We start from the raw sequence: 25,687 nt of genomic DNA on the forward strand, positions 1-25,687 counted from the left end.
GACAGACAGGAGCTGCAAACAAAACTGCAAGCTCTTGGGAAGGAGCAAGGCCCCAGACCGTTCTCCAGGGACTCCTTTTTGCTGTCATTTGATGTGAAATCAGACCAGACGTGGCACTGCTGGGGGTGGCATTTCACAAATCACAAACTATCTTCTGCCCCCACCGTGTCACTGCTTTGCTCCATTTCTTTGGATCCCTTGGGTCTCCTCTGCTGATGAAACCAACCCGAGCTTCACCACCACGTCCTCCTTCAAGGCACATCCTGCACTGTGCAGCTGTGAGTCTCCCAATAAGCCACAGCCCTTTCTGATGGGGAACTGCTCGAGATCTCTGAGCTGCAGAGACAGAAAGCAAAGCATGCCCAAAGAGGTAAAGCTGCAGGCATATTTCTTCTGCTCAGTGGCATCCACATCACCGCTCCAAGCTTCCTTTGAGCTCCCAGGGAAGGTCAGTGTCCAGTTGCAGCATTTCCAAAGCCAGTAAGAAGCACAGAGCTGGCATCTGCTGCCCTGCAAGGCTCCTACCTGTCCATGCAGGGCTGCTCAGGTTGCTGCTCGCCCCCAAGCTGAGGTTGCATTGCAGCAAAGCCTCTTTGGTGACAGATGAGACACAGAACCACCACCCTCTGGTTGGTTACAACCCACTATTGGTATTTATTTTGTATCAGAGCAATCAAGTGTAGTGCAAGTCAAATATCAAAGCACACCTCTACAATCCACATAGCAGGCTGGGGAGCCAAGCTCTCCTTCTGGAGAGCCTTCACCTTGTCCCACTGCTTCCAAAACAGCATAACACGCAGCACCCCACGGCTCCTTGCGGCTTCAGTGCTTATTTTATGACTTAATTTCCACTGAGACACTCAGAAATAATGCAGGAACAGGCCCTGAGATGCACTACGAGGGAGAGCATGTGCAGAGCTGAGCATCACCAGACTCTTTAGCCTCTTCTCTGACCTGGAATATACAAAACAGCCCCTGCACTATTTCCCAGTCAGTCCTGAGAAATAAACCTCTGGAGCCTGACAGCAAGGCAAGATCCAAATCCAGTGGCTGCAGCTACGATGCATCAGCCAGAGTCCACATTGCAGTGCAGACCTCAGAGCTGGCTGCAGCTGCAACCCCACCACGGGCACTAAAACACAGCTCAGCAAGGATGGGTGCAGGCTGAGATGCCATCACTGCAGACACCTTAAAACTCAGGGAGCACAGCCCACACCACACGCTGCTTCCAAGCTCTGCTGGTGTTGCAGATGAACTCACCTTCAAAACCAGTAACAGTTCCTCTCCCTGAGCCCACTCACATAGGCAAGGTCCCCACAACGTGTTGAAATCCCCCACGCAGTACTCCCACTACAGCAAGGCCATGTCAGCGACGGTTTAATGGGTGTCTATTTCACAACTCTGAGAAATGAGGAGCTCAACAAAGCCCTTCCTGCAATTTAAAGGAGCTTTAGGACTCTGAGCTGTGCACTGAAGCTGCCCAGAAGCTACTGGGTAACTTCCAGCCATGCAAAACCTCCCTTCTGGAGACCAAATCCTCAATATGGGGCAGGAAGAACCAAAGCAACCCCCCACTCCAACAGATGCTTCAGCCCTGGGGAGTAACAGCACTTTGGGGTCTGCACTGCTCTGAGCATCTTCGAAAGCTGCAGCCAACCGAACCCAGAGAGAGCACAAAGCTCAGCCACGTCTCCCCCTGAGCATCTCCAGACCCCAGGGCAGAGCACAGCCTTTGTGTGTGCTCTCCTGGCACATGCACAGGCTCAGTACCAACCCAACAAGCACTGAAGCTGCACTGCACAGCTGCAGAGGGTATTTGCAGGTGCTCTGTGCTCCTACAGGTGTACAACTTGGATGTTTGCCTTCCTGGGTGTTTATCTTCGGGCTTTGTCTGCACACAAGCTTATCTCCCAGGGGAGGGGTGTGTTTCTCCTGCACACACATTGTTATCTCAAGGGATGTGGGCTCCATCCGAGGCAAACACTGCACGTGCATCCCAGCAGCAGCACAGGCAGCAGGGCTGGGGCTCCTGCTCCCCTCCATCCTCTCTTTTTACCAGGGGGAGGGAAAGAAAAACACAGCAGCTGTAACAAGGAGGGAGACATGGGAAGGATGGAACGGGGAAGAAGGATGGCAGGGTCCTAATGGAAGAACACTGATCCCATCTAGATGCATCCAGAGACTCCTCACAGCAACTCAGAGAACCCCCATTTCTCTATAAATGCATCATCCCCCATTATCTTCCCACAGGGGACAATTAACACGGCCATTCCTAATGCTCATTTCATATGGTAATCCTGCTGGAAATGGGCACTCCACACCGCCCAGCGACATCCCCACCACTGGACCCCATCCTGGCTCTGCATGCTGCCATCCTAGATCACCACATAGGAAGGGACTCATTAGCAATCTCATCACCACAGCATTACTTGAAGGCTTCCACCCCACTGCAAGCAGCACCACCTGGCTCTGCAGCACCCAGCTTCAGGCTGCACCCTGTGAGCCCCCACCAATGCTTTTTCTCCATCACTCCATCCCTCCCCAAAGCACCAACACGTTCCACTCTGAAGCCTCAAAACCTGCTGGTCGTGCCCTGGGACCTTGGCTTTCTTCACAACATCAGGACCTTGAGCCAATCTCAGCCCAGGCATCCAGCAACATCTCACCTGAGCAGCTCCATCCCCTGCATCCACGTGGGACCCTCGGTGCTGAACCTGCCGCAGCCGGCATGCAGGAGCTTCTCCCCCAGCAGAGCTCCCAGACAACAGTCCGTGCAGCCCCTGCCTCACATCTGCCTGCCCTCCTGTCCATTGCCCAAGAGCCCTCAGCCTCTCATGCCCAACAGTTCAGCTGTCATGGGCTGTGGGAAACCTCAGCTTTGGAAACGCTGCGTTTACACTGATGCAACCCAGCAGACATTCGTTTTCCGGAGTTGCTGCTGTGAAGGGGGAGTGGAGGAATATCCAGCCTGGGTTATGGGCTGACCCACATCAGGGCTGTGGCCAAGTGCAACCTCTCTGGGCTGTAACTCTACCTCTCCTCTTTCCTCTCCCCCACCTCGCTCCCATCCTGCTGCTCGCTCCCTGCAATTCCTCCGCCGGTTCCACGCGCCATGCAGCTTCCTCCACCATCTGGGCTCCATTTAGGGGAGCTGATGTTTTTCACAGGGCTGTAATCTAAACTTTGGTATTGAGTTTACATCTCACATACCAGCGTCTCACCACCGTGCCTGGCCACGCTGGGGGGGGGTGTCTGGGCTGCCAGGCTCCATCCTGACACAGGAGGATGCAGCATCTCAGCAGCTCCACGTACCTGCAAACCATCAGATGGACCAAGAACTGCAGATGATGCACAAATCCCACCGTGGATCCAGCCAGGCGCTGGGCATGAGGCTGGAAAGCAGAGCAGCTTCCCCTGGGAGGCTGCAGATGGGAGCTGGAACTCTTAATCAGTGTTATCCAGCCTCCATCACCAGCAGCAGGAAATTCTCTTGATTTTTTTGCCTTAAGCCCTACCCTTATCTCCACCCGTACGCTGCAGTCAGATCCTGTAAGAGGCATTTCTCAGATCAGGGACAAAGGTTGTCCTTTGGGGAGCAGGGGACAGACAATGAGAGGCAGCAGGCCCTGCAGCATCGTGCCTCTTGCTGCTGCTCTGCTTGATCCAGAGCAACCAGATGCAGCCACCAAAGCCAAGCTCTTCTACTTCCACCAACAGCAAACCCAGACTGCCAAGGAGCTGGAGATGGGAGCACAGGAAGCAGAGCAGGTCAGGGGCTTCCAGCAATGAAGAACTGCTGAGTTTGTAGGCACCTGTGTTTGCAGCTGCCTGTGCTGCAGAGGTGGGACAGGAAGATCTGTGCTCCCAGGACACCTCGCTGGACTGGGCTTCAAGCAGACTGCTCTCCCTTCCCCTTCCTGCTCCAGTCAGCGTTGTGTTCAACAGATATTGAAAAGCACAAAGCCTTCACTCTGAGCTGCTCGGGGCTCTCCCTTCCCAGAGCAGCACCCTGGACACTTTGCATCCACCAGCTTCTTATAAACCTGGAGAGGAACCAGACACAGCCAGGTGACGAGGACAGACCCACCACCCCCCAAAGCACCGAGCAAATTCAGGCAGCACACCAACCCCCACTGTGCAAGCAGCGAGAAGGAGCTTCACTGCCCAAACACAGTTAAGGTGCTGCATTTGCAAAGAGGCTGGCACGACAGCTCCTCTACCAGACACAGGCCCAGCTCTCCAGCCCCCACAGTTATTTATGAACTGCGAGGGCTTGCATGCTGCCAGCACACTCCTTCAGCGGGCACAGCAGCGTCAGTGAGCACTGTGAGCTGGTTGCATGCTGCAGATCTGCTCCAAGCCCTGCAGCAGCCCCCACCCCCATCTCCTCGCCCCCAGCCCAAGGGTCTGCTCTGCTCTTTGGCCAAGCAACCAGGATGGCTGGATCCCAGCAATCGGCACGGCCAAGCCGAAAACTGAGAAGTAATGTTTTTGTACTTGGACTTTTCAGGCAGGATTTAGTCATTTGTGGACACTAAGGCTTGGCAGGATGTGCTGCCTCCACTCACCTACTGCACCGAGCAGCTGTTTGTGACAACACAGCCCTGGAGATGGAAGAAGAGAGACTGCCTGTGATTTATTCCAGGTGAACTCTGATTTAATCCAGGAGCATCCAGCTCCTGACGAGGAAGGAGTCACATCCAGCACGCAGCTGGGCACAGACTCTTACAACGCAAACATCCAACAGCTTCACGACGACAAATCCAGTGGGGACTTTTACCCTGCTCTACCTAATGGCTAAAAAATTAGTTACAGGCAGAAAAGCCAAACCCTCTCTCTGAGTGCACACTTTAAGGAAGCAGAACAACGGAGACCTGGTCTGTCATACTAGAAAAGCAGGTTTCAGCCCAGCTCTGTGAGGGTTGTACAAACCCTGCTCGCTTTCCCTGCACACCATGGAGAAAAGCTTCCTCCCATGAGCCCCAGCCATCACTGCTCAGCTCCAGGAGGCCCAAGAGTCCCTGACACTGCAGGAGAAGCCCATGGCCCCAAACACACTCTGCTGGGGCTCCAAGCAAAGCTCTGGGCAGCCTGCAGGCTTCCTATGGAGAGTCAGCACGCTAACAGGCCTTGCTGCACTTGTGCCCTGATTGCAACTCCTTAATTCATCCTGCCACATTGACAGCAAGGTTTGCCACGGGTGCCACAAACCAGAGGGCAGCTCAAGCTCCAAACACTGCCACGGAGAAATGCTTTATCCCATTGCAGAGCAAAACCCTGCAGCATGTGTTCAGGGAAGATTTGCTCGGAGGAGTTTGCACCGTGTGGTCACATATCTGAGCCTGCTGGCTCATCCCACCCGCTCCTCAACAGCCCTGGTGCTGTAAGCAAGCTCTGTGTAACAGTTAAGGCAGGGCAGAGGGTGAACCAAGCCTAATCTGGGCTGCCAGAAGAGAGGGACAGCAGGAGGAGGGGAAGGGGAGAGGGCACTGTCCCCTCCATCTCAGCAAAACACCAACTCCACTCTAAGTCCCCACCTTAGGGCCAAACATTTCCAGGCACGAGCCCAGGGCTTATCTGCTGCTCCCTCCCTTCTCCCACATTTCTGTTATTGAACCAACACCACTTTATCTACAAATCCTGCCTCTTAAACCAGCAAAACCACGCTGGTTCCTGCAGTGCTGATGCTTGGCTTCAGCACAGAGCCCCAAAAACACCAGCAGTCCCCATGCCACCCTGTGGCTGAGGCAGCATCTGCCTGTCCAACTGCATCCCCTCTGTGGGTCCCCCCCACTCACATTCTGCACCCTTTTCCCACAGGTTAAATCACTTCAAGCACCCTACAGGCTGAATTTATGTAGGAGCCCATAACAAAACCTTGAAGGAAAGGGTGTTAATCCGGAGCTGCACCTCATAACCAAGCGTGGGAGAAAGCTCAGAGGAACACAGGCACAGCTCAGCAGTACAAAACCCATTAAGCATTGACCACTGGAGGAGAAGTGCCTCAATGAGGAGCCTCTGTGCCCTGCAGGCAGGCTCCTGCAGCAGTCACAGCTGTCCGGGCTTTGAGACAGATAAGGCTCAAATGATTCATTCACTCTAAACCTTTATTTGTTCTTGCTTACCCAGAAAGAGCCAGCAGCTGCTAATGCTAAACTGGGACAGCTCCCAAGCACAGACAAAGGCCTGCAAAAACAGGTTTAAGGAGGAACTGATTGCTCAAAAAAGCTATCCTAGAAGAGGGAGTTAGAAAAAGGGAGTGCAGCGCAGCGCAGGAGGAAGAGGAAGCCAGAAAGCACCTAAAAATACATCTTTAAAGAAGCAACCAAGTGCAGGACAAAGGCCTTGCCTGCACGTGACCATCACCCACAGCGTAGGCAGGATGCAAGCCTGGTACACAACACTCACTCCCCAGCAACCCCACATACAGAGCGTGCAGCAAAAGCCACAGCCTGCAGCTTTTGCCCCAAGAAAGCTCAGTTCTGCCATGCCATCAACACCCTGGGTGTGGAGTGCTGTGATAAGCGAGCTCCCTGTGAAACAGCCAGAAATGGCAGGTGAGCTGAGCCTGTCCTGCTGCTGCCTGCTCCTCTCCTGCAGCTACAAGGCTGCAGAAAGCTCTCACGGGGGCAAAGGTCTGGAAATGGAGCACGGGTAAGCAAAGCAGCAAAGAACTTGACCTGCCCCTGCAGGGATCCAGCGGGGCCAGAGCTTCAGCTCCTCCCCATGCGAGCACCACTCCGTGCAACCTCCAGAAGGATGCTCCCGCACACTCCCAGCCAGCCCACCCTGCAAGGAAGGAGACCAACCCCCCCCAAGCCCCACACAGGGATGTGAGAGGCACTTACAGGACGGGCTGAACATCACCAGCACCGCAGACAGAGCTGTGCCCTGAGGCTGAGAACATCCAGCTAGTTCCGCTCCCGGGAAGCCACCGCTCCGCATCCCACATTCACTTCTGCTTCGCTCCTGCAGCTCACGTATCTGGTCATCGGGGCAGCGCGGAGATGCAGCAAGATTAGCCCGCCTGCAGCCAGGCCAGATGCAAAAGGGCACTTAATGGGCTCTCGTGCATTGAGTCATCCCATCTGCAGGGCTGCCTGCAGCACACACCAACGCCGGCAGCTCTTATTTCAGGCTCACGAAGGTGTGGAGCTCTTTGAGCACAGCAGGCTGAGGCTGCTGGGTAGGGCTGTGCCTGAGCAGTCCCTTCAAAGCTGCCATGAAACGCAAACAAAACTTCTGCGTGGCACCAGAGATCGCTATTCTTTACCCTTCGGTCCTTGAACTCATGACTACAGAGTAAGGCAGCTTGCTCAGCTAACCAGCAGGCTAAGAATAGAGACCTTGAAGTGAAACCTACAGGGATTGGCAGCTATTTTGAGAGCACTCAGCCGGCGGGGCGGCGTGACATAAGAGGATATAAAGAGGAAACTCTGCACAACAACTCTCACCTCACCAAGAAAGATTTGGTTACGCGAAGGTAGAGCCTCCATGAGTGCTTTTGAGGCAAAACAAACACACAGAAGAGCCCCCGAGGCCACTTCCACACCACCATGGGATTTCAAACCAGGGCTTGCAGCAATGTGATGCACCCCAAGGAGCAGCTCAGCCCTTCCTCTGTGCTCCCAAAGCCTCTGCAGAGCCTCACAGCTCTCCAGCAGAGCACACACATAGAAGGGAAGGCCACGATGGTGCTCGGTCACCAGATGTGTTTGAGAAAGATCTGCTCTCAGTTAGCAGCCAGCATTCGGATTAACATAAGGAAATTTAATTGGCAATATTCAGAGCGTATTTGATTTCAAGCCTTAGATACTTGGAAAACAAACTGTGGTCTCTGGAAATCAAGCCTGCCACCTGAAACCAGTCCCTGCAGCAGAGCACTGCAAGCTCCCAGTGCTCCCACCTCTCAGCACATGCAAGCAGAGGCTCCGAGCATCAGCACATCCTCCTCACAACTGAGAACGGTGCTTTTCTGCTGGTACTGGGGCAGGAAGAAGTTGCAAGCAGGGACTGAATTCTCCAAACTCACCAGCTTCATCTGTTCTAAAGACATCCAAGTAAAACCTGCACTGGGAGGACAGCACGTCTCCAGCAGCTGCTCACTCCCAGCCTTACCACCAGCCTCTCTGCAGCAGATATCCTCACTCTGCAGCCACCAGCAGACAGCACTGGAAATCTTGTGGCCTCTTAAGCGTTGCTTGAGGCAGCTAGAGCTAGAAAACAGCGATGCAGGAAAGAGGAGACTCTTCTCAGTAGTTGTACCCCCAGGCTACACGTGGAAACATCCTCTGAAGCCTCAGTGCATCAAACCACGAGTGAACCTGCAGGATTTACATAAGCCTTGAAGCTTTGGATGCACGTCGAGGAAGAAATTCAGAAAGCAGTCTCGTATCAAGCCTGCTGGGAAGTGACGTCCTCCACATTTTCTGTGCCGCCCAAGGCTTTGCTCTTACACAACAGCTTTTGAAAAAGCAGCATCAGCATCAACTCTGCCTTCCCCTCCCTTGCATAAGAGATTCCCTTTCCGTGAAGGATTGGTTTTGAGGCATTACTTTAGGATGGCAGTCAGTAGGGTTTTGGGTTTTTTTTGATCCTAAGTGATCCAGTAAATGCACTGAGCACCCAGGAGAGCAATCAGCAAGCAGTGCCATAAGCTGGCAGGCCAAGCTGTGCACCAGCCAGGAATACATCAGGCTCCCAAGCTGGCACTGGAGGATGCTCCAGGCAGAGGCACACCCTGCACAGCTGAAGCATTTCTCCTGGAGTCCCTCCTGGAAGCCAGTCCAGGCTGCTCCCACCTCTCACACCTCCCTTTTTCTCTTGTCCCCCACAGCCCCAGCCCACACTGTCCCCCACTGCAGCACAGAGAGGTGGCAGGGAGAGCACAGCCACGTGCTGGAGCAGCAGCACTCTGTTTTTACATTGGTGGGAGCAGCAGTTTAATCCACAGCCCTGGGAAGAGCTAAGCCTCCCTCCGGTGTGTGCTGCTGTAAATAGGTCCAGCTCCATCCTGTGAGCTACCTGCCTGAGTGAGAGAGTTTGTAGTTGTGATAAGGTCCAAGAAGCCAGGGAGGCACTGGGAAGATGTACTCACCCGAGCCCCAAGAGACAGAGCACCATCCATGAGCATTTGGTGGACTGAACTGCTAAGAGGAGGGCAAGCAGGTACATGTGATGGATGAGTTAATGCATCCAAGTGTCACACAGAGCTGCTGTCCCACTCCAGCCCACCCTTGGGACCAGGAGCTCGACAGACACCCTCACTCTGAAGCTCCCTGTCCAGGAGCAGCGTGGCTGACAGCCTGGCACTGACTCGTGGCTCTTTCCTCAGCATCCTCCCACATTGCCCAACAGGGACATACACACTGACTGCCACCTCATGGCTCCTGTGTGTCACCACCTCCAACTCCTCTCCTACCCAGGGCTGATGTGCCCCAGCACAGATCCCTCCTCCAAGGTGAGCCCAGGGAACTTCCAAAGTCAACCCAGCAAGTGCTTGGGCTGCATTTACTATTTATAGTTTGACAACTGGGATAAAGCCACCCAAGCATGCCAGCTTCCCTTGCTCTGGCTAAACTCAAGCACTGCTGACTGAATCCTGCACAGCACACAGAGGCTTGGAGCTGCTGAAACACAGCACAGGCCCATGCAGTGTTAGCAGCAGCTGCTATATCTGGAAGACAGTTTCAAGGGAAGCTGGAGCTCTCCGAGGCAGAGAAAGAAAACAAATCCCTCACATACATTCTGCAGGACGGCGCTGCCCTCCTAAACATCCTTGGCTCAGTTTAATAAGCCCCACATTTAAAAAGTCTAAAAGCAACAAGCTGCACCTCACCAGCTCTGAACTCCATCCATCTGTAGGATGTGATGTGAGGTTTTCCAACAGCAAATCCACAACTCGAGCTCTCTGAAAGCAAGAAAACTGTCCCTTAAAGCACTGCACCCTGGCTCACCAGGGGAAGGCAGCTTGGCAGCACGGGAGTGGAGTGGTCAGACCCAAACCACACTCGCAGCAGGCACCAACAAAGGAAGAAAAACATCACAGCAGCTCTCAGCACAGCTTTGTGCAGTGTTTTTACTGCGAGCTGCAGGGCTTTCTGTAGTATTTTTAGGGCAGCTTGGCAGAGAGCAGGGCTCTCAGAGCCTCGCTCACAGAGGGCTGCTCAAGCCTGACATGAGCCCACCCAGCTGCAGCCAGACTCAGCAGGGCCAGGACACGGTCCCTTGGCCATCAGTCATCAGCCCCATTTTACTAACGACACAAAAGTCAGCAAAAGAAGCTGCTAAGAGGAAGCCAGCAAAGCCTGAATCGGGGAAGGATGCATTCTTGCCTTCAGGGAGCATAGCAAGATAATGAGACACAGACCTCGGGAAGGACTTGATGCAACAGCTCACAGCACTGACTCACCTCCCCGTCCTGCGCAGCCGTCCCTGTCCCCACGCTCTGGCTGGAGGGAACAAGCAGGACACTGCTACAGCTGGAAGAAGACAAGAGGTAACCAATCACATCAGAAAAAATAAGGTCTCGATGCTTGAACCTTTGACAAACATGGTTCAGATCCCAATCAAAGCAAAGGGATTTGCACAGAGCCTTGCTGGAGCTAATGGGAACGATGCAGGAGCTGCCCTGGTTCAGAGCACTGCCAGCACTCATTCGATTTTTCCCTCCTCAAAAGTCCCAGCTGTTAAATACAGGACTGCAGGATCTTTTGCTCTCTCTCTCTCTCAAAAAAAAAAGGCACATTTACCATTTCATCCGCTACTTGAACAGGAAAAAGCCCCAAAGCCTGATCCACAAACGAGCACACAAAGCCTCCTCGCTACTGATATTTTCAAGCCTTAATAAATTGTCTTTGAACAGTTCCTAAATGGTTTGGGTTTGACAGAACCGACTTTCAACTTCCCAAGAGCCATTCCTAAGTGCCCTGAAGTGAGAGAGCTCTGCTTGGCTTCAGCCAAACACGACAAAGACATCAGTGCTGCCACTCACATCCCTAGAGCCACCTGCCCCAAAACAAATCAAGCTGCCTTTCCCAATCAAAGCTGAGCTCCCAGCACCAGACAGAGCCTGGCTTTTCATTATAACCCTCAGCCCAATGAAGTGTGAACATAAAAATGAAGGCCAGAGCCGTGACACTCGTGCTCCAGCCGCTGCAGATCTGAGTTCACCACCTTTGCCAGAGACACACCACAAATCCAGACCCACAGCCCCAGGAGGATGCTGGAGTTCATTGCTCTGAACATCCACCAACGATGCTGCAGAGCTCCAAAACAATTCTGTCAGGTCAGAGCTGCACCAGAAAGGACAGAAGACCAAGCACAGACCCAAAAGTGGACACCATCCCCATCCCAGAGAGCTTCTTGCCCATACAGGACGCAGCCAAGCAGTGCAATGAGCTGCTAGAAAAGGCACCACGTGTGCACCTGCACTACACCTCCATGCTCCTGCCACATTGCCCAGGACAAAATTACACACCTGCATGGATTGGCCCTAACATTTTCACATGTCCTTACCCAAGCCACACATCAGAAAGGTTTAGGACCCAGTCATGCCAGCTCTAACCCCATCACCTTCTCACATTCCCATGCTTTCAGCCTTGCTGCAAAAACTTTTGCTGCCATTTTCACTCTCCCACTTCCTGCTCGCATCAGGCAGCCAAGCAGGAAGGACTGAAATCCTCAGCACACACCAGGAAGAGCCAGAGACCCGCTGAGATGTGCTGGATGAAGTGCTCTGCAGACACCTGGGCAGAAGTTTCCCAAAGCAAACAGCTGAGGAGCTAAAACCATCCTCTAGGCAACAAGATGAAAACTGCAGCACAGCCTGAGGCTGTTTGCTCCCAGAAGCGACAGTGCTTTCTGCACACAGCCAAGCTAACCAATACCACCTCTGCAGGAGCCTCCAAGTATGCCCAAATGCTGAATAACACCTCTACCATGGGATAAGGTGTGGGAAGCTCTGCTTTTTATTGGAGCATGGGAACCACCAGCAAAGAGCAAGCACTGGATAACCTGCAGATCTGCAGGCTGCACTGGGAAGCAGTGTCCAGAGCTGGGACAAGCTCCATGCGTCAACACCTCCTTTTTTAGAGCAGCTGTTCCCATCCTTTCTGAACAATTCACTCAGAGAGAAGAGAGACACGACTCCAACAAGCACATCACAAAGTGCCAGAGCTGCTCCCATCCCTACTCCCAGGGAGCGGGGCAAGACACTGAGACCCAAACAAAACCCCTGCAGCAGAGCCCACCCAAACACAGAACCACAGGGGTTGGAAGGGACCTCTAGAGATCACCGAGTCCAACCCCTCTGCCAAAGCAGTTCCCTACACCAGGTCGCACAGGTAGGCGTCCAGGTGGGTCTTGAAGAGAAGGAGACCCCATAAGCCCCCTGGGCAGCCTGTGCCAGTGCTCCGTCACCCCTCACCGTAAAGAAGCACTTGAGCACATTCGTACAGAACTTCCTATGCTGCGGTTTCTGGCCCCAAACACACCTCTGTGGCCCTACAAAGCAGGGCAGCGGGGTACACACAGAGCACCCCCAGCTCATAGCACACCAAGCAGCGACCTCAACCCTCCCCACTCCCAGCTCCGGCCACGATTGTCCTCAGCGGGGCAGAACCATTGAGCCCCCACCGCAGCCCGGGGAGGGGCTCAGACCCCAAACCCAACCCCAAACCCAACCCCAACCCTTCCCACTCCGTGCTCCGGCCGCGAGCATCCTCAGCGGGGCAGAACCAGACAGCAAGAGTCCCCCCCAGGATCTGCCCCCACCGCCCCCCGCTTCGCCGCTCACCTCGGGCGGGGCCGCGCAGGGACAAAGGCCCGGCCGAGCCGTCCTCGGGGCGAAGCGGCCTTCGCGGGGCGGCTGGCGGGGATCCATAGCTCGGAGCTCCGCCGGGCTCCACCTGCAGCGCCGCAACGGAACGGGGGAGGAGCGGGCAGAGCGGGCCCGGCCCGGCCCGGCCCACCGCGCTTTGTCTGCGGGCGGCACCGCCCCGAGGCCGCGCTGCAGCCAATGGCGCCGGGCCGAGGCCTCACCCCGCGCTTGGGCCGCGAGGCCTCGGAGGGCTCCGGGAAGTGGGGAGAGAGCGGGGCTGGGGAGGGGTGGGGATGGGGTTCGGCGCTTTTGGGGGGGTTTGGGATTGAAATGGGGTTTGTTGGTGGGGTGAGTCCTCCGGGTAGTGCCTTACAGTGTCTGCTGCTCCTCCTGCAGCGCCTGGTGCTTCTCCTGCCGCACCTGTTGCTCTGCCTGCAGCACCTACTGCATCTCCTGCGGCACCTACTGCATCTCCTGCAGCACCTACTGCATCTCCTGTAGCACCTACTGCATCTCCTGCGGCACCTACTGCATCTGCTGTAGCACATTGCATCTCCTGTGGCACCTATTGCTCTCCCTGCAGCACCTACTGCATCTCCTGCGGCACCTACTGCATCTCCCGCAGCACCTACTGCATCTCCTGTAGCACCTACTGCATCTCCCGCAGCACCTACTGCATCTCCCGCAGCACCTACTGCATCTCCTGCGGCACCTACTGCATCTGCTGTAGCACCTACTGCATCTGCTGTAGCACATTGCATCTCCTGCTGCACCTATTGCTCTCCCTGCAGCACCTACTGCATCTCCTATAGCACCTACTGCTCCTCCTGCAGCACCTATTGCTTTCCCTGCAGCACCTACTGCATCTCTTGTAGCATGTTGCATCTCCTGCTGCACCCATTGCTCTCCCTGCAGCACCTACTGCTCCTCCTGCAGCACGTTGCATCTCCTGAAGCACCTGCATGTGCACGGACCTGGTGCTGAGCAGTCACAAAAGCACTGTCCTACCCATGAGCATCAATGCAGGGCTGCAGCATAGCCCAGCAGGGAATGCAAATCCCTAAAAGCGTGCAGAGCGTGGCCAGCAGGGCAGGGAGGTTTGCATCCCCTCTGCTTTGCCCTTGAGTGGCCACAACCGAAGCAGCGGGCAGAGGGCAGGGAAGCATCCCCACGTCTCAAAGAAAGAAGGGGAAAAAAACAAAAAAAAAAAAAGGGAAAAAGAGAAAAAAGCCACACTTGGACTCAAGGGGATGGATCTCAGGGGCTTCAGGTCACCCCAAAAGTTATCCCTCAGGTTTCCCTGCTGACAGCTGGGACCATCCCACAGGAGGGGGTGACTTGGTGCAGCTCCCTTTGCCAGAGGACAGCTGCATTTCCAGGAAATCCTGAGCCAGGGGGGTGGGGGGGGGATTCTCTGACCTCCGAATCACACTTCTCTTTTCCAAAGAAGAAATCACTTCAGATGCAGAGCAGAGCACTGCTTCATCCTGGAGCGAGGAGACCTGAGCTGGGCTGTGGGGCTCCACACCTCCGGAGGTCAAACAGTGCAAGATGCAGTGAGATAAACACTGAAACACGAGTGGGCAGCGGCCGGGCTTTTGCTGAGCTATTTTGTACACTTTTACAGTACCAGAACAGAATATGGGAAGTTACACATCGAGCATGCATGCGTGCATGCAGGCTGGCACACGATGTGAGTTATTTTTGGTGCTCCATGAAGCTGGCTCAAGCTGCAGCTGCTCGCTGTGATTGTCACCTTTGGGGCTTTCCCTTTCCCTCTCATCAGTGCTGTTTTTCTCCTGGAATGGCTTTTCCTTCCCATTCCTTCTCAAACCTCATTTGTCTCCAGGTTCACTTGGGATGTTTGGCCTAAGCCCCTCTGAGACGACGCTCGAGCAGCAGCTGATGGTGCTCTGAGCTCTGAGCCCACCCTGACCTCACCCTACGTGGAGCAGAGCACACCAATGTGCCCCCTGAGCCCCAAACGATGCCAAAATTGCCACTGTGATGTTTTGATGACACACAGCTCGTTCTGAGAACGCCCAGTAACTTGACAGTAGAAGTCCCAGCAGTGCCCACTCTGCACAAATTTGCACCAAGGTGCAATTTGTTGGGATCTCTCTACGCTCTGAGTCTGGCGGTGGCAGGAAAAAGGGATTTATTCTTCCCTTTTAGCCCTTTTTTCCTGCTCAGTGCCCTAAATTCTCCTCAGTCCATCCTTCCCAAAGGAGCAGTGGGGGAAGGCAGGCAGGGCTTGAGCTTCCCGATCTGGATCTGTCCCTTCAGTCTCACTCCTGGCTCCACATGGAATCCAAGGACACATCCTGGAGCAAGCTGCTGTTTTTCTCTTCCAAAACATGAACCCAATCAGTTTGAGGCTGGCTGCCAAACGAAGAATCGTAGTGGTCTCTGAAATCTGTGTTTTTCCTTGCAGAACCTGCCTCCAACAGCAAAAACGTCCCACCAAGACCTCTCCCCCCATCCAGGTGTGGGATGAGGCCCAAGCTCAGATGGAGATATCGGAGCGCTGAACCAGCTGGCAGCCCCACACCGCAGGGTTAACGCCAATCATTCACCCGAGATTATTTTGGAAGCACGGGCAGTATTTTTAGCCAGGAAAGCAGGCACCACTTCCCTTTCTGCCATCTCTCCTCCCTCTCCCAATGAGCCAGGGCTCTTTGCTGCAGCCAGGCGGGGGTAAGCACGCAGAACCCGCTGCTGGTTGTGAAAGCACCGTGCTGCTATTTTGATCAGAGGAGCTGAACACGCTTCACCCCAATGCGTTTTGCAATCCTCGTGCCGACAAAGGAGGAGCAGCCACCGCAGGCTGCCCGGGCTCACCCCAATCCCTGCCTGCTGCCCACACCATCCTGCAGCCAGGAGAGGGTCCAAGGGGAGGGCGGGCAGTGGTGGTGGCTCCTTAAGTCCTAATAAAACAGGAGTTGCACCACGATTGCTATAGGAGCTGAGCCTGCTGATAAAGTGACGTCGATTTCAGTGCTTCACCTCCAGAACCTTCGCGTACGTGTGAGTTTGCAGCAGTGTGGGCTAACTAGCAAGTGCAGCTGTATTTGGCTGGAATGGTTTAGCAGGAGGAAAATGATATATCACAACTGGGTCACTGTGTGAGTTCAGCATCTGGAGGACGCAAGGAGAAAGCTGGGGACATCCTCAGGGCTGGGGGTGCAGCATGAGGAGGGGCACACAGTGGGGAACAGTGCTGGGGATCAGCACTGGGGGGGAAAAGTAGCCCATCTCTCAGCTGGGTGTATCTTTGGGGCCATCAAAACCAGCCCAGAGCCAGAGCTGAGGGACGCAACGTTCCTCTTCCCACGCCTGCAGCAAGCAGGGATGTTCCCAAAAGCAAGAGCTGGAGGCTGCAGCAGGATTGGATGAAATGAGCCAAGAGAACCTTGCAGAACCTGCTGCTATTTGGGGCACCCAGCCACTATTCCCCTCCTAGGGATCGATTGCATCCCCGCAGCTCTGTAATTCCCAAAGCAGAACACACATAGAGCTGCTGCAGGCAGCATGGCAGCCCCAGGGTGCCACAAAACTTGGTTCTGTGATGCTCTACATCCCCCTCCCTCTGCTTCCCATCCCTCCCTTCTTCCCCCCACCCCATCTCCTTCCTCTGCCTGTCCTCCAACCCCAAAGTTCTGCCCTCACCAGGCCTGTTCCACGTCTGCACCCCTCAGCTCATCTCTGGACCTCACAAAATACGAGTAACTGAAAGTTTCTCCTGCTTCCCAGGAGAAAATAGAGCTGTGCTTGGTTTTCCACCCCACACCTCCTTTTATTTTTCTCCCCATCAATCCTCTCCTTAGGGTTGAGTTTGGGATGTTGGAGGCTGACCTGCTGAGCCTGCCAGCCACGGGCTGACCCAGCAAGCAGGCAGGAGGTGGGCGAGTTGCTGACTCGGGCACAAGAGTGCTTGATGCTTTTTATTTGCTGATGTATGACACGGGAGCAGCAACTCACACCCTGAATTGGGCAACGCTGTGCTGGGCAGGGGAGGAGGCTGCGAGTGGAGCTTTGGGAAACTGCAGCAGTGGGGTGGTCAGGATGCATCCTGGGTGCATTCTGGGCTCTCCGTTTGTCAATGTGAAGGCAGCAGAGGCTGAGGAGAAGGTCACCCAGCCCAGCATCCGCCCGCTGCTGGTGCAGCTCTGTCCCCAGTTGCATCCTGAACTGATGCAGCTCTGCAGAGCTCAGCTGATGGTCACCGCGCTGCGACTTCTCCACTTCCATTCAGCAAATGGAAAACGATTTACATTTCAAAGCCAAACACCCGAGAGCATGCACACTCTGCACACAGCAGCTGGCTGACTGCTTAATAGCTTCCCTCCTCCACAAACATCAGCTCGCATCACCGCTGCAGGATCTGACCCTCCTATAGGAGGACCCTCGGAGGTCCCCCAGCACTCAGAGACCCCCATCCAAGCAGCCTCCATCCCACCCCCCCAATCCTCTGCCGTTCTTACAACCAAACAACCACTCTCACGCTCCGGCAACCCGGAGCTTTGTTTTAAATAGACACTCCTTGAATAAGACCTACAAAAATACCTTTGGTCGTCCTTCTGCTGAGCACGAAACCACAGCGTGGCAAAGAGGAACCAGCGACTCAAAGCAGGGCACGCTGCTGCCCGACCGTCCCACCCTCCTGCTTGCGCAAAGCGAAGGGCAATTATTGGAGATGGAAGATGAGTGCTTCGCCCGCCCGCCTCCCCCCACCGCTCGTGTGGGTCTTTCGGACGGCCCCAGGGGAGAGAAAAACATTTGTTTTAAAAACAGGAAAATGTGATTGTAAAACCACAACAATGGGCTGGGGAAGGAGCCGGAGCAGCTCTCAATTTAGCTTTCGAAACAGCCTTCCAGTTGACTAAATGTTTCTGTTAGCAAACAGCCGCCGCTCCGTGCGCCCTCTCCTGACTCCGGCAAAGCAGTGCTTTGCTGTCTGCAGTGCCACACCACCCACTGCAAACCCCTTCCCATTGCAAACCTCTTTCCCATTGCAAACCCCTTCCCATTGCAAACCTCTTTCCCATTGCAAACCTCTTTCCCATTGCAAACCCCTTCCTCGTGCAACACCAGGACCGCCCACTGCGCTCCTCTCTGCGCATCCCCTGCCCTGCCCGATTTTTCTACCCCTCTGGCTTTTCCTTTCTAAAAGCAGCTCCCGTGTGGCGATCACACGAGAACCGATTGCATGTATACGCCGAGCTCTCATCCTCATCTTTGCCTTTTTCATCGGGGAGAAGCCAAATGCTTGCACAAGAAGGGGCTGTGTGAGGTTGAGCCGCTGTTCGCTCATGTCACCGCCACCTGAGTGCTGGAAATTGTTTATTTCCCTTCCAAATTCCCAGAGGGAAAGAAAGAATAGCCGACAAAACTCTGTTTTCCAAAACACCAAGGGATTGAACAAAGGCACTGCATGCGGGGCTGCCAGGACATCACCACTGTGGGCTGCAGTGTGGTGTCCCCGCTTTGGGGTTGGAGCTTCCAGAGAAAGAAATCAGATGTTGGACCACAATGATGCAGCAGTGATGGATCCTCGTTGTCCCAGAGCTCTGTGGGGCACTGATGCCCACCCCAACAGCTCCACAACTCACCCAACCCAGGCAGATGGGATTTTCTCATGGAGCCCATGTAGGGAAAGGAAATATCCAACACATCCTCCAAGATCTGGGACTGGTGCAGCTATGAGAGCACTCAGAGCGCACTGCAGGCAAACCAGGCTTGGGGTTGCTCCTGGGGTTGAGAAGCCAAGCGCCAAAGGATCCATTTGCAGGTTTTCCCCCTTATTTTCACCTTCCTGGCTCTGTGCTGTGTTCAGTTGTTGCTTCACAGCAGGGTCCAAACAGCAGAGCAAGATCCAAAGTGAATGAATCCCACTTCAATGAGAAATAAGGAGCATGGGAGGGGTGCTGTGGCCCAGACATGGACGTGGTACTTTCCACATTGCTGCAATCACTTGAACCCACTCCTGTCCTCCTATTAATTAACAGTGCAGACCTTGCTCTAGCACTCTGGTTTTGATACAAAGAGCACTGCGAGGCCCTTTGGGTTGGGCTAGATAGGAAGGACCTCTGATTTTTGCAGCTTTGTGATGGCACACAGTCTACCTGGATGGCCAGAGCCAGCTGCAGACAGAGCAAAGCGGCCACACCACCAGACAAGGCGGGTCTGCAGGGGAAGGTGGATACTTTCCTTCCAAAAAGGCTCAGAAAATACATCAGGAATGGCAGTGCTAGTAAATCTTTCCACCCAGCAAGCCATGACCTCAGCTCCCAGCTCTCCTGCGAGAGGCTGGAGGCAATGCTCAGCTCCTCAGTACCAGTGCACAATGAAGGGGCAACGGGAATGCATCCCAAGTGCATCCATTTCTTTCACCCAGGGACGTATTTTGGTGCCTAGCTCCTTGCTTTCTTAGCGAGGGGATGAAGAGGGTGGAGAGGAGGATTCCCATCGTACAGAACACAGCCCAGCCTCCTGCTTGAAACAGTCACACATCACAGGAACCCAGAGCATCACCACCACGGCTAAGAGCTACAACCAAATACAAAGAGAAGTGGGGATGGAGCTGCCTGAAACCCCCAGGCAGTGATACACCCCAAGGCTGCTCAGCAGCCACATCCTACCCACAACCAGGCCACCCTCAGGAAGGGGCCAGTGCTGTGTCTGCTGCTCTGAACTCACCCAGCTGCCCCTGTGACAGAGCAGTGCGGGCTGGCAGAGCATCTCCTGCACCCATATGAGGACCCACCTCGTGCCTGCACCCCAGGCTCAAATCCAGCCTCGGGTCTGCAGGGCCTGATGCTCTGTGCTGAGCTCTGGTTCTGGACCATGCCGGCCTCTGCTCTGCGTTTTGGAGGAGGTGGGAAGGAAATACCAGCTGCTCCCCCCAAACTCAGCTCCTGCTGAGTGCTTCTGGTGGCCCTTCTGCGTGGCACTGCCCTCTCTTCCCCTCCATTTCTGGGGGTATCTACTGACTTCTCATGGATTTCTGTATGAACTCACACTGAGCACTGTGGAGGCACTGATGGAGCCCCTTGGAGCCATGGGATAGGATGAAGCCATCCAGATGAGCCATCTTCCCACTCCAGGTCACAGAAATCCCAACAGAGGAGGGCACAGCCCATGGTGTGCGTGTCCCCAATCCGGGCTGGCAGGGACCCAGGGCAGCTCCATTCCTCCAAATCCCTCCCACCTCCTCTCACTGAGGTCTGAAGCAAAGAATAAGGCTCACACGACAAGGCTGAGCCACACTGAGCCACTGTGGCCCCCGTTACATGGGTGCTACTCTCGCCTGAGCTTTGAACATGACACCCATAACAACGAATGCTTCAGGCTTCACAATGGCGACCTCTCCGTCCCCATGACTGCACCGTTACTCACACTTCAGATTCAAAGAGATCTGTCGGAAACCATCCTCTCTGGGTGGAAAAAGCCCCCCAAAAGTGCTAACGTTGGGGCACTGCTCACCCTCCGCCACCGCTGCAGCAGTTCGGCTCTGCGGGGCGAGGGCTGGATTTGCAAGCAAAGCTGCTCCTGCGAGCAGAGCAGCTCAGACTTTGGTAGCAATTCATTTTTATCTTGAAGCTTTCCTTCAAGCCCACAGCCGTCCTGAGCTGGGACAGCACCCACTCGTGGATGAGGTCGGCCATCCGGAGCTGCCACGTTGGGTGCACGCATTTTGCTGTCAGCATCCTGCTGCTTTACAGGAGGTGGCTCTTCCAATCTGCAGCTTGGCTTTGGAAACACCCTGAGCACGTGCTCAGCGTTCTCTACAGCCCAGAGAAATGAAGTGAGTTGGAAATTCCCATGCTGGGCCGTGGGAGCGTTATGCCAATCTCAGCACTTTCGAAGCGGGGCGAAACTCAAGAATCCTCCCATCTTATCTTCCCTCCTCCCAACCGTGGGCTCCCAACGCTCTAACTCAATGCCATTTCCCAAGCTCTTCACCGAGACAAAATAAAAGAGCAGGGAAATAGTGGGGATTGACCAGAGAAGAGCTGCACTGTTTTGTGATGAAGGAAACAGGGAGATGCTGCCCCCGTCCCTTGGTCCAGGCAGGGTGAGAAGCTTTTGCAGTGTGAGCAGATGGCAGCTGTGTATCCGTATGGTTTAGCAGCACAAAGGCAGTGCCAGGTGAGCACGCATCAGATAAAGCAGCCCGTGCCATGGGGGGGTGCAGCAACGCTGTGCTGTGCACAGGGAGGGGGTTTGTGGGGTGGCAATGAGAACGCCGTGCTTTGAAGGTGAAAAGCTGAAGCTGAGCATCTGGGCTGCAAGCAGGAGAGCACGGGTGACCCACGGGAGCCTCTTAGTGCTAAGTGAAAAGGGGAAAACTCAAACCCAGAGCGCTGCAGCCTGGAGGAGGGGAGTGGTGCCCACCTGTGGGGAGGATTTCTTGCTCTGCATGGCCCACATGCACCGAACGTGAGCGAGAGATGCTGCCCTGGGTGCCCTTCCCCTCGAAGCTGGAGGCTGCCAGGAAATGAGCTTGGTGTGATGGCTCAGCCCAGAGCAGCCCTGCAGCAACAGAAAGGACCTGGGGATATGGGAGCACGGCACGCACTGCACCAGCACGGATCAACCGGGGCAGAAATCCCAGGCAGGATGCACAGGGCAAGGCCAGAGCAGAAATCCTGTGCACTCCTGGGAAGCAATGCTCGGGGCAGAGTGCAGATATGCAGTACCAGAGCTGCAGTGCACACCAACAGTGTTTGCCACCATGGCTCCCCACGCTCCTGCACACGCGGGCAGCTCCAAGAGCCGCCTGCAGCCTCCTCTATTTATCACCCTCTGCCTCCACAGGGCAGGGACAGCCAAAACCCGATCACATCAGAGGAACCCAAGGGAGGCATTCAGCAAAGAGCACAGCGTTAAGAAAGCCCAGAGGGAGACACGTTAAGCCCAGAAAACGGTTCGGAGGAGTACCTTTGTTGTCAGTGCTCATCTGCCCGGCCCTCGCGTGGAGCTGCCTGCTGCCCTTTAGCTTTGTCTCTCTCTCCCCCCAGTGCATTGTGACAGCCCCCAGGGCACAGCAGCTCTTTAGTGTGGTCTGCACCGTGTGTGGCGAGGAGCCCTGCTCTCTAGCTTTTTTCTCGGTGCAGTTTCCATGCTCGGTTTCAGAATGACGACCTCTGATGTCGCGCTGCCGCGGGCAGCAGCTCTCTCTCTCTCGCACACAAGTGGGTTTATCTCGCATCCTTTCATTTTACTCTCACACCCAGCTGGGGGGGGGGGGGGGATGATGGGTTTCAAAATAAAATATAAAGCTGCTGGGAGGCTCCTGGGGCTCTACCAACCTTCTGCAAACGCTTTGCTGAAAACGGCCCTTTTCCATCAGAGCTCCCATTGGCATAATTGGTCACCTGGGGATTCCCGGACAATGGGTATCCCGGGAGCAGATGCACGATGCCCGGTTTTGTATCTGCTGGGTGGTGTGGAAAGGCTAAAATTGGAGCTGCTTTGAAGCCACCCACGCTCACCCAGGAAGGGAAAAGTCTCTCCCTTGGAGCGTGGACAACCCAAAGCTCAGCTTTCCAAATGGCACCCACGCGAGCAAAGGGCCGATCCCAATTAACAGCACCAAAAGACGAAGGAGCCGACCCCCTCCTCATGCCACAAGTGATTCCCAAGCACCAGGGGCACTCAGGGAGCCTGTAACAACAGCAAAAACTACCCCAGCTCTGTGTGAGCATCCCAGAGCACCGAAATTGCCCTCTCCGTGCTTGGCAGCCCGTCCCTCCGCACTCACTGCTCCCAGCACCGTCCCTGCAGCAGATGGAGGAGCTCTGAGCAAACGGAGCTTTTTACATCTCAATGGGAAGGCCAGGAGGTTTTGCTGCTGACTCTGAGGGGGCTGAGAACAAGAGAGCTCACAGAGGAGCATCATCCGAAATCGCCAGGGGCAGAAAACCTGGGCCGGTTGTTCTGTTGGAAGGACACCGCAGCTCAGACAATGCAGTACTGTCTTTCCCCCCCTCCCCCCCCCCCACTACGCTGGGGGAAATTAGTTTTTCCTCCTTTTAATTGTCCTTCTGTTTGCAAATTGCTCATGTGTGCTTTCAGCCTAAGTCGCTTCTATTTTAGGAGAGAGGCAAATGGCAAACGACGAGAGAGAGCAAGTGAAGTTTCCGTGAGACTTCTGCCTCCGCTGCTGCGATGTGGGACAATCCCTCAGGGCCAACGTGAAGCGACACAGCCCCAAATCACCCCCAGCAAGCCCACACCCCACGCACAGAGCGTGCCCTGCTCGGATTGATTGCTTCAGAGCAAAAGCCAACAGTTGGAGCTTGGTGCACGGTGGGAACACGTGCAGCATCCACAGCTCCCATCACAGCAGGGAAATGCCAACAGGGACTGCGCCCTGCAGAGCCAGGGAGGAAAAGCCCAGGGCTCTGAGCAGCCCCACCGTGGGGAATCCCTCCAGCCACAGCAGATGGCAGCTGAGTGACCCATCCTGAGCCATGAGATCTGCTGGGGGAGTTTGCTAGCAGCTGGCACACACCCCACTGCACGGCTGAGGTGCTTGAAAGGCACAGGATGCAGTGTGCTGTGTGTTAAGGGGGAAAAAAAGCTCTTTTTTTCTCTGCAGGAACACAGAAATGCCCCCTGCACACCACCCCCCATGGGATAAACAGCAATGTCCCTCCTCGCTGTGTTATTAGGGGGACACAACTGATAGGGCAGTGGTACCCAAAGGTGCATGGGATCCTCTGAGCTGTACCATGCTCCTCTTCACCCCACCGAAATAATGGGTATGTGAGCACCGGAGAAAAGATGTTCCCCACAACAGGAGGAAAAAAAACCACCAAAACAACCCCCCCCCCCAAAAAAAAAGCTCTTAAGAAATAGAAGGTCAAATTTTCTTCTTATGCAACTCCCTCGCAACTTGTAAAACCTAAAGCTGCAGGACATAAATCAACCACTAACTGCCTGGGGTTACAGAGACACTTCCTCTAATAGCACCCGATTGCGTAAGTGCCTTTTAACGGGAGTTTGTCTGTGCTGAAATCTCTGTTAGGGAGAGGCTGACCAGCCCCCGCCGGGCTGAGGCTTTGTGCTCCTTTCCTGCCCCGATCCCCTTCTTGGGGACACACGGGGAACCCCTCTCTCAGCCCCTTCTGAGCCTGGAAAAAGGTTGGAAGGACCTCTCGGCTCAAACTCCGTTTCTCCCCGCGGATGCAAACGGGAGAGAGCAGCGGGATCCCACCCTCCGCCCCATAGCAACGCCGTCCGCGGGGTCCTCAGCCCCACGGCACATCGCTTCTGGCTGGAAACGGCCTTGTCTACATTTTATCCCCACCTTTGCGTGTTCCCCCCCACCCCCAATCCACAAACAAACACAGAAACCGAGAGAAATCACTGCGCGCCACTGCCGCTCCGGAGCATCACATTGTTATGCCGAAAAAACACAGCGGGGGAAGGGAAGGGATGAAAAGGAAAGGCCGTCGTGCCCCCCCCTCCCCCCCAACCCTTCCCCCATGCCATGGGGTTGAGCCCCGCACCCGATGCGGCCGCTCTGTTTGTTTGATGACTGTTCTGCTACGGTTATTTTTAGCCGGTGACGCCCGGGGTATTTCGCTTCAGGATGTCCGGTCTGAGCTTCTTTCTGGGAATCCCATGTTCTCTAATTGTAAACAGCCCCATTCAGTTGCTGCAAAAGCCGTGAGGCCCCGACTCGTGCAACGGGGCCGTCAGGTGTGAGTCAAACAGGAAGCCACTGCCACTTCCACGAGCGAGGCGGCGGGCGTGAAAACGTGCTCCATTCACACAGCCCCACAGCCCAGCCCAGATCCCACAGCATGGGGTGCCCCTGGCATCGGGTCCGGCTCCATCCCTCCTCCAAAACGTTGTTCCCTGGGTGAAAAAGGGTTTCCAAGGGTCTGGCGTGTGGATGTTGGTGCAGTGGTGCAAAGGGAGAGGGGATGGGTGAGATGGAGGTGGGACGAGGATGCTGAAGGAATGGGATGCTGAGGAGGATGGGGTGGGATGAGGATGCTGAAGGAATGGGATGCTGAGGAGGATGGGGTGGGATGAGGATGCTGAAGGGATGGGATGCTGAGGAGGATGGGGTGGGATGAGGATGCTGAAGGGATGGGATGCTGAGGAGGATGGGGTGGTGATGCCAGTGCAGGAAGTGTGGAGGCAAAAAAGGGAACAGGATGGAAACAGGGAGAGATTTCAGCCCCGTCTCCCACCCCGTAGGGCTGAGCTGAAGCTGCTGCCAACCTGACCTCAGAAACACTGCCAGGGAGCAGTTTGCTCCTCTGCTAACAGCAGTACGCTGCTGCCCCTGTGCACTAACCCAAATGCTCATGCCCTGAGCCTTAGGACACAGGCAGCCACATCTGCATCACCCCAGCATCCCATCTCTGCACAAAGGGACGGGGTGTAAGGGTATGGGATGCTAAGGCAGCACTGTCAGGAGAGGACCTGCCAAAATGACCACAATTACTGAGGAGGGGTGGTTTAACAGCAGAAGACAATGCTTACCAAAGGGTAAGGATGGGTAGGATGCTGTGAAGCATCCTGCAGGAACATCCCACATCCCCAGAGACCTCAGCACAGAGGGACCCGTGCGTGGAGCACGGTTGTACCCATCCCTCATCTGACTCATTTCAGCCTCTCAGGGGAAACCCTGGCATGGATAAACAGCGCTCTGCTCTCTGCCTCCACATCCACCAACCGAAATCTGGAGTCTATTTTTAACCCTCTGACACCCACTGTCGGGTGGGATCCGGCAGCTCCCCACGCTCGTGCTGTTGTTTACCGGCTGAGTGAAGCACCGGCGAGGTATCGAGCAAAGCGAGACCAAAACAAGAGTGCTGATGTGTCATGCTGCCACTTTCCATG

At 55.0% G+C, this 25,687-nt stretch overlaps 1 protein-coding gene across 7 annotated transcripts in view; it reads right to left on the minus strand.

Annotated features, from left to right (window-relative positions):
- The window catches only part of HDAC7 (histone deacetylase 7), a 59,621-nt gene that overhangs the window by 26,300 nt on the left and 7,634 nt on the right, over positions 1 to 25,687 (minus strand). For 2 of the 7 annotated variants that reach the window (XM_065751447.1, XM_065751446.1), the window contains exon 1: positions 21,764 to 22,041. The exons of 1 other annotated variant lie outside the window; for it this stretch is intronic. In XM_065751447.1, coding sequence (XP_065607519.1) covers positions 21,764 to 22,034 — 271 coding nt within the window. In that variant the 5' untranslated portion in view covers positions 22,035 to 22,041. Of the gene's footprint in view, positions 1 to 6,848; positions 7,084 to 10,411; positions 10,435 to 12,796; positions 12,870 to 17,386; positions 17,496 to 21,763; positions 22,042 to 25,687 lie in introns of those variants that run through there. 4 more of the 7 variants (XM_065751452.1, XM_065751450.1, XM_065751455.1 and 1 more) reach the window with 4 other exon arrangements.

Source organism: Cyrtonyx montezumae, unplaced genomic scaffold (genome assembly GCF_038088225.1).
Source record: "Cyrtonyx montezumae isolate F1298 unplaced genomic scaffold, pur_monq_1.0 scaffold_70, whole genome shotgun sequence".
Classification (NCBI taxonomy): Eukaryota; Metazoa; Chordata; class Aves; order Galliformes; family Odontophoridae; genus Cyrtonyx; species Cyrtonyx montezumae.